Source organism: Kogia breviceps, chromosome 7 (genome assembly GCF_026419965.1).
Source record: "Kogia breviceps isolate mKogBre1 chromosome 7, mKogBre1 haplotype 1, whole genome shotgun sequence".
Classification (NCBI taxonomy): domain Eukaryota; kingdom Metazoa; phylum Chordata; class Mammalia; order Artiodactyla; family Physeteridae; genus Kogia; species Kogia breviceps.
The window spans coordinates 119,037,299-119,054,026 of NC_081316.1; the positions used below are offsets into that span (position 1 = coordinate 119,037,299).

The 16,728-nt window shown below is 52.3% G+C and overlaps 1 protein-coding gene across 5 annotated transcripts in view; it reads right to left on the reverse strand.

Annotated features, from left to right (window-relative positions):
- Positions 1-16,728, reverse strand: part of OPCML (opioid binding protein/cell adhesion molecule like) — a 1,097,554-nt gene that overhangs the window by 12,163 nt on the left and 1,068,663 nt on the right. For all 5 annotated transcript variants that reach the window (XM_059067772.2, XM_067039351.1, XM_067039352.1 and 2 more), the window contains 3 exons: positions 7,429-7,566; positions 6,926-7,046; positions 6,300-6,451 (listed from right to left, as the gene is read on the reverse strand). In XM_059067772.2, coding sequence (XP_058923755.1) covers positions 6,300-6,451; positions 6,926-7,046; positions 7,429-7,566 — 411 coding nt within the window. The remainder of the gene's footprint in view (positions 1-6,299; positions 6,452-6,925; positions 7,047-7,428; positions 7,567-16,728) is intronic.

Here is a 16,728-nt window from a genome sequence, read left to right on the forward strand (position 1 = left end):
AGGGGAAGTGTCAGCAATGTTGCTTTGGCTTCCCTGCGGGCCAGCGGCGGAGACTATAAGACTTTTTGAGTATTTGGCCTTCCTTTGGGTAGTGAGGAGTTTCACCCTGTAAGAAGAGGCTGTAACGGATGCCCCATTGACTAGAAAGTATATTTATTACTCCGACCAATGCTTACTGGTCAATAACTGTTGCGAGATACAGGGCTACATCCTTTAGTGCAGAAACAAATACAAACAAAATATAAGCCTAAGGGTAAACTACCAAGAGAGTCCAAAATGTGGGTGAGTGATTCTTCAGTGGGTTCAGAAACACTTTACGGATGCGAGTGGAAGCTTAAACGGTAAGTACAGTTTTATCAGGCAGAGAAGAGGGCAGACGCCTCCCGCTGTGACCCTTCAACGCACTGGAAGAGACAGTACACCTACGGGTTAGAAAGAAGCATGGGTTTAAGGTCAGACAGACCTGGGTGCAAAACCGGATGTTAACGTGTCCTTCTACGGTGGAATTCCTAATCTGCGGGAAGGATTCAGTCACGGGGCTTAAATGCTCTGAGCTCCAGGCGTACTAACCTCAAAGGGTTCTGAGCTGTCTGAAGCCCCTTCAGGCTGACACCTACTAGCTGGTAGCGTCTCCTCTGCTCTAGTGCAGCATTTATATTCTATATTCTATTGTAAATGTCTGTTTCCTTGCTTGTAGGAGGCTGGGAAGTCTCCTCTCAGTACCTAAATCCTAAATCTAACTGCTGGAACACGGTAGGCTCGAAACAAACATTCGCTGACTCCGTGAACTGATGGCTGGACTGTGCAGTGGGATGGGGCCTCCCGGGCAGGGCGGGGCGGGCGTCCGGCATGGTGGATGCAGAGAAGGCAGCGGGGAACTTGGGGCCACGAGGAGGCCGATCTCAGAGCAGGAAAGGCCTTCGAGGGTTTTCCGGGAGGCAGTTTTCAGCAGCATGTGAACAGGTTCCTTCTAAGTTGGGGAAGGGCCACCTGGCCCCGGAGTGGCAGATTGTAGGGAGATTATCAAAGACAGGGGGACCACCCACCGGTAAGAGAACGTCGTAGCCAGACAGGGCCCCTGCCCCAGCGCCAGTGAGATGGCGGTGGGGGGGGGGGGGCTGGTGCCTGCTTGCTCCGACCTGCTGGCCGACAGGTGCGGGGTGAGGGAGAGGAAAGGGTCAGAATGGCCGTGGAGATTGTAGTGAGGCGGTGGGTAAGAAGATAAGGCGCACGTGTGAGGAGGGAAGGGGTGCCAGGGAGCGGAAGACGGAGATTCCCCTGGGACATTCAGGTAGCGGAGCGTCTTGTGGCTCAGGGGTCAGGAAAGTGCTAGGGACACAGAGCGGGGAGCCCCCGGACTGCTGCTCGGAGACTGTGTGGCTCCCGGGTGCCCACGCTTCCCTGGGAGAGCTTGCCTACAGAGCACGTGGTCAGGACCATGCCGGGAGGTTTTCATGAAATGGGTCTGGGGCCAGGCCCATGAATCTGCATTTTCAAAGCACCCAAAGCCGTGGGCTAAGATACAACTCTTGAAGATGCCTGAAGACACAGAAGACCCTTCTCCTCTTGCTGTAATGCCACCCCCGGGCGGAAGGTGGAGGGGCTCGAAGCAGGTTGAGACCGAGAGGGAAGAAGAAAGCCACAGCCAGTCACATCCTAGAGGCCAGAAGCAGGGTGTTGGGGGCCAGGGAGGTCTGGGGCTGAGGGGAGGCTGGGTGTCTCGAGGGACACAGGCCGTGAGACTGAGGCATGGATTGGGCTGGATTGGAGGTGAAGGGAGGGGAGATTCAGGATCCTCAAGTCCTGCACCCAGCCCTCAGGTCTCACCTGGGGCCACCTGGGGGAAAGGTGAGGTTGTTGGGAGCCTTTATAGAGGAGTGCAGGTGGGGGGCAGGGCGTGAACCAGCTCTCCGTGGGGGACCCTGGGTGAAGGCAGCCCAGAGTGCAGGATGAGAAGAGCTGGTCCGGCTGCCTTCAGTTGACGAAGATCCTGTTTGAAGAGCCAGCCTGATATGTATATTGAGGAATGGCCATTAGCAAAAGAAAATATAGATTCTGTCCTCATAGTTTCCAGGGGCCAAGAGGTAGGCCTTCTTCCTGGCTGCTCTGAGGGGCTGAGGCTTTGCCTGGAGGAAAAAATCCCGAGCCCAGATGTGGCATTAACCAGAATATTTTGCCATTTTCACTTGCAATGACAAGATTCCTAGGAGCGGTCCCCATTCCTGATACTTAACTCTTAAGGTAACTCATTTGTGTCACTGCAATTGCGCAGAGAAAGTGTGAGAAACCTGCTTGTCTCTCGGCAGCGTCCCCCTCCTTGCTGGCTTTGTTTGCCTTTGCTGTCCCTCTCCCCGGCCGGGGCCAGTAATACAGAAACACAGACGTTTACACGGCTCGTGACGTGCCCCACGCTCTCCGCGGTGCCGGACGTAATCAGGTTCAGAATGTTCCCTCCTTGCACCCTAAGGACAGGGGGATGGGGCCTCCTGCTCAAGACCCAGTGGAAGCAGAGAATGGGCTGGCAAGTCGAGAGGATGTGAGCGGCTTCTGCAAGAGGCAGAGCCGTGGCCAGCAAGCTGAGCCCGGCCGCCCCTGCTGCGTGCGGACCTGGCCAGGCTCCAGGGTGCCAGGGCCCAGGTGGCCTCCGCACGCCTCACCCACTCAAGAAAGCTTACGGATACTTCGAGCAAGTTGCCTGCAATAGGCACGGCACCTGCTTCCATTCCCAAGGTTATGGATGCCAGGTTCTGGAGATCTGCCTCTTACCCTAGTTTCCCTTTGTTTTTCAAATTCAGAACAGAGACTTGGAAAGCTGGAAAAGAAGCCTGGAGTCTGTCTTGTTCTGTTCTTATATTTTACAGGCAACCACGGAACAGAGAGCAGCATGGTTTGTGCCAGAGTCCGAACTGGAACTCAGTTTTCCCCATCCCCGTGCTGGTGTGTTCTCTACCTTCCGTCGCCTCTCCAGTCCCGGCAGTGGCCCGGGGCTAAGAAAAGTGCACAGTCTGAAATGCCACTTTGAGTTGGCACTCAGCTGGGTGACCTGTTCTGTCTGTGCGGCTTCTGGAGGGGCAGCAACTGGTGGTGGGTGAGGAAGAAACATCCCACATCAAGATCAGCCACTGACTCATCTTTGAGCATCACCCAGCCTACCTGTGTTGTCTCTCAGTTTGCCTAAGCACTTCCTGTCTCAGCCCACTGTCTCCACAGCCCGTGTCTTCTGCTTTCTTTCGACATGGCTTTCATCTCATTTCCCTTTGTTCTGTGCGTGTAGATAGGAAACATAGGAAAGACATGTTTGTGTGAGAGGCCTGTCATGAGTGTATGCTGGGATGGGTTCGCGGTGCAGAGTCCAAAGGGTCTCTAAAAACCAAGCTTACAGTCTTTGACCCCAAACACAAATGCCTGCCTGGGATGCAGGGCGTCTGTTTGTGTGGCTTTGGAGAATATGAGCAGATCGGTTATAAATGGTCCTTTAAAAGAATGCATTCAGATTAGGTGGAAGAGGGGAGACAGAAGTGGAAAATGGGTTCAAACAGGCTAATTGTTGACAGGGGCTTCGTGTGGTTGGCTGCATTGGCATATGAAGCTGTGCCTTTCCTAGGAGCTGAATTGTGTCCTCCAAGTTCATATGTTGGAGCCCTAACCCCTCATGTGTATTTGGAGATGCAGCCTGTAAGGAAGTGATTCAGGTCAAATGGTAGGGCCCTGATTGGCTAGGATTAGTGTCCTCATAAGAAGACACACCAGGGAGCCCTCCTCCACCCCCAGCTCTCTCTCTCTCTCTCTCTCTCTCTCTCTCTCTGCACATGCTCAGCCGAAAGGCCGTGTGGGAACGAGGTGGTTGTCTATAATCCAGGACGAGCGCCCTCATCAAAAACAGCTGACAGATCTTCCTGGCTTGATCTTGGCCTTCTGGCCTCCAGCCTGTGCTGGTTAGTTATGGCAGCCCTAGCCGGCGAATGTATCCTTAATCTCCACACACTGTTGTTCTCGTCTGTGACACACTTCTCTCCTGGGTTAATGGTACAGAGGGGCAAGTGCCCGGATCACCTAGTTGTCAGTCCTGGAACCCTTCTGTCGGCCACATCCCCCCACGGGCACCCCCACTGACTCAGGGGTGACGGCAGGGTCAGTGGCAGCGCGGCAACCCAGCCACACCCTTTCTTCTAAGTTTTATCAAGACCTAGGGATGGCCATTCACAGACACCAAGGTGTGGGCAGAGCCAGTGGCCCCTGATTGTCTCGGATCCAGAGCTGTGGAAAGGGCAGCCGCAGAGCTGATTCCAGGTCTGGAAAATCCAAAAGTTACCATTTGCTATGTGGCTGAGACGGACTCCAGACTGGGAGGGTGAGGCTTCCACTCGGGAAGCAGAGCTGAGGCCCCACTTAGCGCGTGAGGGAGCGCGAGAGCGTGTGCGAGCCCACGGTTCACAGCCTCATCCTCTGGGAAAACCCTCCAGCCCCGAGGAGGGGTCTGGCTCTGGGTCTCGTCAGCACCTCTTCACCAGCCACGCGTACTTCGGTGTCCCTTAGCCTCCTGGGTCCTCCTCTTACCCATCTTTAAAATGGGGTTAATAACCTGTCTTGCACGGAACTAGCATGAGGCCTGGAAACCAATAAATACTTGGTAAATGGTAGATATTATGATGACCATTATGAATAATGACCCAAGTACTTCGATTTTAAAATGAAGCTTTCAGAATTAAGTCATTAGCCCTTTTTGCCTTGGGCTGGAGGAATTATACATTCATACTAGTGGGATTTCCCCATGGAGACGATCATCTGATAATCCATTTGGTGTCTAGGCTGGGTTCCCCTCGCCGCTGCTGTGTACAAATAGCAGAATACTCATCCCTCTTAAGGCCACCAAGTAGAAGTTTACTGTTTTTGGGGGGGCGAGAAGCCCTTCTCCGGAAACATATAACGATACTTCATATGCACGCGTGTGAAAGCCATCATATTCTACATGCTTGCTCCCTAAACTGTGCAGACCAGGCCCCTTAAGTATACTAGCCACTGAGGAGAAATAAACCAAGGAGGTGGAGCAGGCAGACCTGTCTTTGAAGGAGGCTTAAAATCGAAAGCACAGGGGCTTCCCTGGTGGCGCAGCGGTTGAGAGTCCGCCTGCCGATGCGGGGGACGCGGGTTCGTGCCCCGGTCCGGGAGGATCCCACGTGCCGCGGAGCGGCTGGGCCCGTGAGCCGTGGCCGCTGAGCCTGCGCGTCCGGAGCCTGTGCTCCGCAACGGGAGAGGCCGCAGCAGTGAGGGGCCCGCGTACCGCAAAAAAAAAAAAAATCAAAAGCATAGGCATTCAGGCAGGCAGAGGAGTGAAGGAACATGCTATACCCACCTGCCACTGCCGATGAGGGGCTTATTTCTAAGACACACACAGCACAATGCGCACACACAATGCAGAGAGAAAACAAAAGACATAGATCACACATTTCAGATGGCTGGTGGACAAAGTTTAGTTCACGTCAACGCTGACAGCTTGTTCAGAGTCTGAGCTCCACGTGAAAAATGAATACCTTTTCGTCCTGTTCACCAGACGCTTCCCTCTAACCAAATCTCAGCAAATAAACACGCACATACACACATGGACTATTGCCACAAGCTGGGCCTGGCCCGTGGGGTGAAATGTTGCACAAGGAGATGGACACAGCAGCGCGAGAATTGAGTGAGGGAGGGTGAGGTCTCCCGAAGGGCCGCTCGGGGCTCTGGAGACCCCTCCCCCCGTGTGGGAGGGAGAGACCTGCAGAGAAGGGCTGGCTGTCTCAGCTGCGGACAGAGCAGTCGTCCTGAGGAGGACCCAAGCCTCCTGCTCCGTTCATTCCAATGAATGAGAACGTGACATGCAATCAACATGAGAATCATGAGGGTAGCAGGTAACCTGGTTTAAAACTGTAAATATAACCCCTGGAATCATTGACCCTTACTGTAGAGGGTATCTTAAAACTATATCCAATTTACCCCTCAGACCAATAGACAGTACTACAATCGACCCGTTCCATGGTTCCGTCTTGTTTACGGCACCCACTGGGCAACTTGGTTCAGAGTTCGGTTTACTCCTTTGGTGAGGTGCACAGCTCACCCTGCACGAGCCCAGGAGGTATCAGTTACCTTGCAAACACCACGTACCGTGTGCCAGGAGAATGACGGTAGAGGTGCGTTCACGTCTAAGGCGGGGGGTTGAGCCCTATGGACGGACACAGGCCAAGCAGGGTGCGCCCTCCTCCCTCCTGAGTCCCTGGAACCCCCGCCCCGCCAAGCCCCACCTCCAGGCCTCCTGCACTCACCATACAGCGTGATGCTGGCGTTGGTATTCCCAAGCTTGTTCGTGGCCACACAAGTATAGTTCCCGTAATCCTTCTCTGAGACATTGAAGAAGGTCAGTGTGGATATGTGGCCTCTGTTCTCGATCCTCATGCCGTCCAGGCCGGTGGCCAGCCTGCAGAAAAAGAGGAGGGGCGACGGGTTTGGTGGCACACGCAGCGTGAGGCAGCAGGCAGCAGGCGCCGGGGGAGCCGGGACGCCGCAGACGGACCCACGCACACACTCCCCTCCTCACCGAGCCCTGCCCTCGGCCAAGCCGGCCCCTCTACCCGCCAGCCGTAAGCACCACGGCCTCCGTCAGGGGCCCAACGGGAAGGGTGCCCGCGCTCCAGGGCGACGTCCCCCTGGTACGTGAAGACCGCCGTGTCTACGGCTGATCTGATTCTGCAACAAGGTCCGTCAGTTTTGTCCACTTCCCAGCCCCCTCCGTGCTTTGTTTCTGGTTCTAAAAGGAGACTCGGTTATACTAGAGGGTGTAACCAGTGCGGTTTTGCCGTATCTTCCCCCTGGACTTCATCACCCTCCTTGCACGTGGGGAACGATCCATCAGCTCTGCTTCGGACATGCCCTGTTTCCGCTCTCAAGGTACCTGGTATCCTCCTTGAACCACTGGAACTCAGCCGTGGGCACTGCAGAGGCTTCACAGCTCAGGACGCCCTTCTGGCCCACAGAGACACCCGTGTTCTTGGCTTTGGAGATGTAGGGCGGGTCTGCAGGGAGATGCAGAGCGAGTCCGTGAGACGGGTGAGACGCACATCAGTCACCTGCTGTGCACGTCCCCCTTCCCAGCTAAACGATCACGTATGTTAGGAAGAGGACTTCTTGCTTGAAGATACTGTGTTTACCCCAGCATCTCTTCAAGCCTTCACACTAACCCAGAGTTCACAAGTCTCCCCATTAGTTAAAAGTTCTGACAGTCTCAGGAAGACTCCACGGCCCTGGAGGTGGTGATGAGCACAGCAGTCTGCTACCGTATTTTCCTGCTGGAAACAACCTGGCTCTATCGGAAAATGACACTGCCGTTACCTCTTTGTCCCCTTAATCCCCGTGGCTTCCCTCCCCCCGGGACGCTCGGACAGTGGGTGGACTCACAGTTGACGGTGATTTTCACTTTCCGCATATCTGGGGCAGCAACGTCGTTCAAGGCGCTGCATTCATACTCCCCGGACTGGTCACGTTTGATGTCGGAGATTTCCAAGTATTCGTCCTCACTCACAAAGCCCTGGCCGCCTGGGAGGAAAGAAACAGACAGAGACAATCAAGAAACTGTGAAGCCAGGGGCCTAACTGTGCTCACAGAGCTTAGAAGGGAAGGAATGCAAAAAGCCGTAAAATGGGGTGTGAACATCAAGTCAAAGATTCTGGACATTCTGTTGGCCCCAAAGTATTTGAAGAAATTCTCTGCTTGAGTCTTGGATCAATGGATTTTTGTCCAAGTCACTTTAACTTTTCAGACCCTTTGCTAAGAAGGGCATATTATTATTTTTCTTACCTGATTATTATGAGTTTTCATTAAGACAGTACATATGAAATACTGGGGCACATTAGTAAGCTCTGATATTTTTAAACAGAATTGTCACGATCAGTAATATAATTTTTTAAACGTGGGAATAACTTTAGGGTATGTGAGTACGGACATCTTCACTTTTCACAATGTAGAGATGCCTTTGTACACAGAGTACAAACTACTAACTACTTGTAGAATGAATAAGTGACCACTTAACAATTTGATACAAACAGACACAAAGCAGCTGGTTGGTTTCAAACTGTCCTGGAGAAGATACAGTGGAGAATGAACGAATGAGGAAGCCCTTCTTGACTGCTATGTAGTAGGTGCTCAATAAACATTTGCCAACATAAAATAACTCTGAGATCCCCAGAACCTGGGGTGAGGGAACTCAATGGGTGTAATGCCCGGCTTTGTAGGACATTCTGGAGGCTTCATTCTCAGGCTTTTGTGAAGCTTGCAATAAACACTCTGGGGCTGCAAAATTGACATTTCTTGCAGTCACTATCACACGCTCTTTCACAATCTGACCCCTCTGCTTGCAAAGAGGACAGACCTTCTGTCTTAAAACACAAATGTCCTGAGGCTGTCAAAGCACTTAGAGGGTTGGGGTAGGGAGGGTGGGAGGGAGGGACACGCAAGAGGGAAGAGATACGGGAACATATGTATCTGTACAGCTGATTCACGTTGTTGTAAAGCAGAAACTAACACACCATTGTAAAGCAGTTATACTCCAGTAAAGATGTTTAAAAAAAAAAAAAAAAAAGCACCAGGCTCCTGTGAAAACCCAGCCAACCCAAAGGCCGAGGAGAAAGTACAGCCATTCGCATTTCTTTTAAGCCTGATACCTGATTCCTTTTTATGCTCGAGGCACGAGAGCAAAATTAGTTTTCAGGATGATAAAAAACACATTGTAACTTTTCTCACACCCTGTAGAAGCATAGCTGATCCAACGGCTGCTGGACAAACTCAGTCTGGGCCCACGATGGGTTTGGTGCAGGAAGCGGGGTGTCATGGGGGTGGCTGACGCGCGGACAGGAGGCCGCCACTTTGGCATCCTGACTCTGCTCCACGTGCAAGCACTGGGGTATCCCCGCCGCCTTGCCCCTTCCCCAGGACACTGGCTTTTCAGCCCTCGGGGCCTTCCCTGCCCCCATCACCCAGCCCCACCCAGGTCACCATGCCCCCACCCAGGCTCTACCTTCAGCGTCTGCATGTTGGTGATCAAGGCCAACCCCGGAAGGTGTGGGGCTCCAGGCAACTATGTAAGCAAACCGAGCCACCCAAAGTTAGCTAGGAGCCCGATCTCATGCTGTTCTTTGACGGAAGTCGTGCATCTCTCGGCCAGCCAAGCAACCCGCTTACCAGGGCACCCTCCTGGAACTTAGGCCGGCTGACAGGCCCCAGGACAAGCCCACAGGTGAGGATTTCAGGATCTTGGGAATCTGGTTGAACCCATGTGAGGACTGGCTGGAGGTAGAGGCAAAGGGGGGGAGGTGGGGCTTGGGACAAGTCCACTCTTCCCGGTCTGAGATCTGCGTGTCGCTCCTGAGTGGTATCGCTGGCCTATGCTGGTCCCGGGCACCAGATGGGAACTTGGAACATTTAGAGGCAGATGCTGCGGAGTAGGTGCCTCCTGGACTCCTGTTTGTTGGGACCTCAGGGTGGTGGCTCTGGTCTTGACCCTCTAGCCCAGCAGACATTTAATCACCTAGGCTGGTTCACATCTGATTCCTCAAAGCTCATTGGAAGGATGCCAACATCCTCTCACCCTCTTTTCCTTATTTCTCTTAGACTTAAAGAATCTCAGAGTTGAAGGGGATTCTGAAATCACTTATTTCAGGACGTCTAATAAAGATAAAAATTGCCTCGCTCATTGAAATGATGCCGGCTGACCAATCTAAGTGGTTTTAAGGATTAAACAACAATAAAATCAGACAGACCAAAACGACTTTCCAGATGCAGCGTGCCTTTTTTGCGGTAGATAAATACAACAGGATGGAAAGGATGGCTCTCTCCTACTAAGACTCCATCATTCTTTCAAAATGTACCGCAGTGTATTTGCCACAGGTAATTAACCCCCCTGCTCTCAACCAGACAAATGAACTACCTACAGTGGGGCTGGCAGGGCACACCCCAGACCCCAGATGCTCTGGAGCGCCTTCCTCAGAATTTTCAAAGTTCCTGTCTTTGAACTGGGGGAGTTGGGGGGAATCGCTGGACCACAAGGCCACCCTCTGCAATGCTGGAATTTATCTTCATTATCTGTACTGCTGTTTTTATGGACTGTTATGTGACAGCAAACAAAGGGAGGGAGGAAGGAACAGTGTTTCACATAAAACGGGGATCGTTACGATAATACTACCTCATTAAGTGAGAAAATGAATTTTGTCAAGTCAGTTCTATAAAGTAAGTGGTTCTCGGGTTTTAATTTGCATATAAATTCCTCCAAGTTTTTACATCTGTCTATCTATAGATAGATAGATTCTGATGCGGTAGGTCTAGGGTGGGCCTAGGGTTTTGCATTTCTACCAAGTGTCCCAGGATTTCCATGCTGCTGGCCTGGGGCCTACACTCTCCACCAAGCGCTGTTCTCAGCCCGTTCTTACTCGCATGTGCATCTGGGCCTGTGAAGGGGCCAGCTGGTCAGCGACGTTTCCTGCCTGCCCTTTGCGTTGAGATCCTCGTGGAGCCGGCATCTCAAAAGACACCCTCTATTTGGAGTTGAGAGCTTTGCAGGGCACATTGACGCTAAGGATGTGGACCTTTGAAGATACTTTTCCACTGAGTCTTCATGATCTTACTGCAAAACACGCACCCACTCGAACCCAGCTTTCTTTGCTAAGAAAGGGAAGATATTGACACTTGTCCTCACCTCCAGTCCATGGAAGGAGATGGAGATACTAGTTTTTTTTTTTTTTAACATCTTTATTGGAGTATAATTGCTTTACAATGGCATGTTAGTTTCTGCTTTATAACAAAGTGAGTCAGCTATACGTATACATATATCCCCATATCGCCTCCCTCTTGCATCTCCCTCCCACCCTCCCTATCCCATCCCTCTAGGTGGTCACAAAGCACCGAGCTGATCTCCCTGTGCTATGCGGCTGCTTCCCAGTAGCTATCCATCCTATGTTTGATAGTGTATATGTCTATGCCACTCTCTCACTTTGTCACAGCTTCCCCTTCCCCCTCCCCATATCCTCAAGTCCATGCTCTAGTAGGTTTGTGTTTTATTCCCGTCCTACCCCTAGTCTCTTCATGACATTTTTTTTTCTTAGATTCCATATATATGTGTTAGCATATGGTATTTGTTTCTCTCCTTCTGACTAACTTCACTCTGTATGACAGACTCCAGGTCCATCCACCTCACTACAAATAACTCAGTTTCATTTCTATGGCTGAGTAATATCCCATTGTATATATGTGCCACATCTTCTTTATCCATTCATCTGTTGATGGACACTTAGGTTGCTTCCATGTCCTGGCTATTGTAAACAGAGCTGCAATGAAGATAGTGGTACATGGCTCTTTTTGAATTATGGTTTTCTCAGGGTATATGCATAGTAGTGGGATTGCGGGGTCATATGGTAGTTCTATTTTTAGTTCTTTAAGGAACCTCCATACCGTTCTCCATAGTGGCTCTATCAATTCACATTCCCACCAGCAGTGCAAGAGGGTTCCCTTTTCTCCACACCCTCTCCAGCATTTATTGTTTCTAGAGTTTTTGATGATGGCCATTCTGACCGGTGTGAGGTGATACCTCACTGTACTTTTGATTTGAATTTCTCTAATGATGAATGATGTTGAGCATTTTTTCATGTGCTAGTTGGCAATCTGTATATCTTCTTTGGAGAAATGTCTGTTTAGGTCTTCTGCCCATTTTTGGATTGGTTTTTTTTTGTTGTTGTTGTTGTTATTGAGCTGCACGAGTTGCTTATAAATTTTGGAGATTAATCTTTGCTTTGAATACTGGGTGAGATTTGTAAAGCAGAAAAAAATCTAGGTTGCTAAAGGCCTGGAGACCTAGGAGACTGCAAGGTGGAATGCTTTCCCTGCCCTCTCCAGTTCTGGTTGCGATGTAAAATCCTGATTCCATGCTGCAGAGAACAGGGCAGGAGGGAACAAATGTTTGAATCCTCTGTGCTAGCTGCTAGGAAGGCAGACTGCTGCCTGGGGCGGGGGGCGGGCAGACGGGGGACCACATGAGGGGGGACAGGAAAGGAGGGAGGAGGAGGACGGAGGGTGCACTGGTGCAAAGGAAGGAAAGAAAGGCAGACAGGGGGCAGGCGAGATGCCCAGGGTACAGGCAGGATCCTCTGGATGCCATGGGAAAGGCTCTGAAGACACATTCAAAAGGGACTTGAAAAAAAGATAGGCTACAAGACTATTTTTTTCTGACAAAACAGAAAGCTTCAAGTCTGCCCTGCAGTTTTGCTTAATGGTTAAGAGGTCCTGGAATAAGCCAGTAACCCAGAGAGAGGCATATCACCCTGCCCTGTGCATTCGGACAGCCCAGTACAACATGACTGGGAGCAAAAGGAAGTGGGCTCTGCATCACTGGCTGAAATATATTCAAAAAGGCGGGTTCTTTCTTTCCATGGAGGAGAGCTTTGAAGAAGATAAGTTCAATCCACTGTATTAGGAAGATTAAGATCTGCAAGGATACAAATGGGGCCATTTATCAGGGATGGGGGAGGTCCCTGGACTCGGACCCCGCAGACGCAGGGCTCGTGCCTGGGGAAGGGCTGAGCTGGCCCCATAGTTCCGGTGGGCACGGGGCGGCCTCTTCTGCAGGGACACATATTCTGACATAACAGTCACGGAGCACAAGGAACGAGCAGCGTCCACGAGCAGGGTCTGGGCCGTCTCAGAAACGGGGGAGCATGGGCTTCCCTGGTGGCGCAATGGTTGAGAGTCCGCCTGCCGATGCAGGGGACGCGGGTTCGTGCCCCGGTCCGGGAGGATCCCACGTGCCGCGGAGCGACTGGGCCCGTGAGCCATGGCCGCTGAGCCTGGGCGTCCGGAGCCTGTGCTCCGCAACGGGAGAGGCCACGGCGGTGAGAGGCCCGCGTACCGCAAAAAAAAAAAAAAAAAAAGAAACGGGGGAGCAGACCACCCCTGGGAAGAGGGGTCCCTGGCCCGGCCGGCTGTCCCCGGCGTGACCGGCAGCTATTTAACTCATCCCTAACCGTGAGAGAGGTGATGGGTTAGAGGCTGTGGGGCAGAGAGGATGTAGAAGGCAAAGTCCTTGACTTTGGATAGTCCGCGATCTCGTGAGCCCAGACCTGGAGTGCTTTACGCTTTGTCTCGCCAGGCGCAATTTTTCCATTCTTAATTTTGCTTTTAGACCCCCCTAAGTAAGGTATGGTGGGTCCGAAAGATTTATTAGAGACGGAAGAAAGCCTGGAAGCTTCCAGGGCCACTTCTTCTTTCTCCCTTTTCGTCCTCACCCTTCACAGGCGGCTGTTTCTGAGCCTTCACTCTTGGCCCAATTTTCCCTTCTTTTTCTCAGCCAGTTCCTTAGAGTTGTAGAGTTGGAAAAGTACCAGGAGGGTCAAAGAATTTAGCCTTCCACTTTTCTGGATGACTGTCCCTGACAGAATATCTTCCCTTCGGTGTGAATGTCCCCAGGGATGATTCCGGGGGTGGCCTATGCCTTTGCCTGACTTTTCACATCATTCAAGAAATCTTCCTCATTTGGAGGCAAACCCTGCCCGGCTTCTCCCTTTGAAGTGGTTAAAAGTTGCTAGGGAGGTGCCCGCAGCCCAGCGAGGTGCCCCCCTCCCCTCTGTCCCTCCTCATCAGCCACGGAAAGCTGCTGCTCTGTCTGAGGAAGACGCTTTTGTGAGGTTAAATGCCAGCACCTGTCACGGCTTTTGCCAGGAGACCTGTCCGGAAGTGACTCACATTGTCACATGCCGGGGGGCGGGCGCCCTCGAGGAGATGAGCGGGACGGGGGGGGGGGGGCACGGATGGAAAGAGGCATCGGTTCAGGGAGGCGAGAGCATCGGGAAGGAACGGCCACGGAAGGGAACACAGATGAGCAAGAAAGCGGGGGAAGGGGAGCTGCGGCCGGAAGGAAGGCAGTGGGCGGAGCGGGGGGACGGAGGCACCCGGGGGGCACTGGACTCACACGGCAGGGCTTCTGGAAGAGCCAGAAATCCGTGTCCCTGCTGCCCAGCGAGAGGGGCTATTGCAGACGATTCCTATCGAGGCCGACCTCGGAAACTTGGAATCAAACACCTCAACGACCACGTGCATGCCGACCTGCTGGACCACAGCCGGGCTTTCCGACCGACCCCCGGGAAAGTAAGCAGTCACTCGCCCACTCGCCAAAGCCGGGTAGCCAGCCGAGTGATCCAGGAGCTGATCCCACTCCTGTGCGGAGTGCACGAGGCTTAGGAAAAAGCGTGGGTTCACCGGAAGGTTGTGTATTTGCTGGAAACCCTGCCTCCGGGGTCCGGAGCCAGATGAGGCCAAGGGAAGGGAGTGTCTGAAGCCGCCCTCTCCTTCTGCCTCCGTCCCCGAAGGTGTGGGGGACGAGGCAGACACCGTCAGGAGTGCACGTGGGGGCGGGCGCCCACGTCCGGGCCCCGTCCCTCTCTCTCCAGGGTTCTGGCCCATGGAACATAATTGCAGAAAATGAGCCGCAGGCAGATCAAAACCTCAGCTTCACGGCTGTCGAGGCGGCCTACAATCTGCGTTGCCCCAGCTCTTGCCTTTTTCCCCCTGCGAACCCAAGACAGCTGGGCTGGTGCAGTGGGAGGACTCCGCCTGAGTGAGCACTGACCACAGGCCCCAGCTGGACCTGAGTGCCAGGGCTGCCTCGGAATGGAGGGTCCGGGCTTAGGAGGACCCCCTAGAACCAAGCGGAGCGGCTGGAGAAGGTAATGGGGATCAGGGGTGCAGCCCTCACTTGTAGGCCATGGTCTTGTCCCTGCTTAACTGTCGGAGCAGATAACCTCACCGGTTACCCCGGTCCCCGTCTCCCGCGGTGAGGGGGCCAGGATTGACGGCGTGGGAGCTGCCTCCCCATTTTTCCTGGGGGTCCCCTGGCGTCCTCCTCCATCACGTACCTCCTGACACAAGGAGCCTCCTTCTTTGGAAGGACAGAAACCTTAGAACATGCTTCAGCTGGGAACCGGGGTGAGGTTCAGCACTTGGGATAGCTGGGCTCACAGGCCCTCAGCCGCGAGCCTCAGCACTCGCCGCCCGTGTGGTGCCATCCGCTCTCAGTTGCAGGCACATGGAGACGGAATGACGTGGACCATTTTAAAAGTCTTTATTGGGGGCTTCCCTGGTGGCGCGGTGGCTGAGAGTCCGCCTGCCGATGCAGGGGACGCGGGTTCGTGCCCCGGTCCGGGAGGATCCCACGTGCCGCGGAGCGGCTGGGCCCGTGAGCCGTGGCCGCTGCGCCTGCGCGTCCGGAGCCTGCGCTCCGCAACGGGAGAGGCCACGGCAGTGAGAGGCCCGCGTACCGCAAAAAAAAAAAGTCTTTATTGAATTTGTTACAATATTGCTTCTGTTTTGGTTTTTTGGCCGCGAGGCATGTGGGATCTTAGCCCCCCTACCAGGGATCGAATCTGCACCCCCTGTATTAGAAGGCGAAGTCTTAACCACTGGACCTCCAAGGAAGTCCCTTGTTTTGGTTTTACTTATGTTCTCTCTCTGAGATGGGTTCCTGAGCTGTAGGAAGAATCAGCGCAAATCAGAGATTTTTGGAATCTAGATGATACTGTTGACCCAGAGGGAAGGGACCCAAGTGAGTGCTAGAGAAACAGCCAGGGTACCAGCGGGGATGAGGCCCGTGCTCTTTAAATGAAAGTTCAGAACGTGTGCCAGAGAGACAAGAGAGGAGATGGACACAGATAGACGGACAGACAGAGAGATACAGAGAGAAAGAGAATGCAGAAGGCAGAAAGCTGGGATTTCATACACAGGCAGACAAATGGCTGAGGACAGAAGCTTGAATCCATTTGGAGAACAGGTTGGCTGACTTGGATTAAAAACGTAGCTAACATTTATATTCTAAAAAGTGTCTAAATATAAACAGACATAAATAGTTCAGACCAAAATGTAGAGGTTGAAGAAAAAAAAAAATCCCTCACATTCAAAAGCAGAGCTTACACAGCTATGTTATTGACAAAATGTTAAGGACATCTGAAAAGTTTTTATTTGTTACATGTTTTCCACTTTTATTACTATTATTTGCACTCTGAACCAACAGGGTTATTTCAGTGTTAACAACTACATAGTGAAATGAGTTCTGTGCTTTATTCTAAATAAACTACTGCTTAAAAAAAAAAAAAAAAAGCTGATAAGGAGCTGAGTGAGATAGTACTTCTTTCATTTATACATGTCTTCAGACAGTTTGACCTGACCTTGCCGGAATCAGCCTACGGCACCACTAGTAACCCAGACCCCGTTTCTCAAAGAAAACCATATTTTGGAGAAATGGAAATGCCCCGGGGCCGATACAGCCGGTGGGTGTCCAACACCAGTTCCCTGAGGACACTTCAGCCACCTGACTTTTTGAGCCCATGGCAAACCCTCCAGGGTCAGAATTTGTGGGGGGACAGGTGGAGTCCAAAATCTTCAAATTATTTCTATTTTTTCTTTTCCATTACAGTTTATGATAGGATATCGAATATAGTTCCCTGTGCTATATAGCAGGACCTTGCTGTTTATGCATCCTATATATAACAGTTTTCATCTACTAACCCCAAACTCCCAACCATTCCTTCCCCACCCCTTCCCTCTTGGAAATTATTTCTAATAATAGAGCAACGTCAGAGCGAATGCTTTACCTCTCGCTTGCTTTGGGGGGAGTTGAAACTTTCTTTCCACACCACCTGCAACGGCTCAGTTCCCTGGGAATTGATG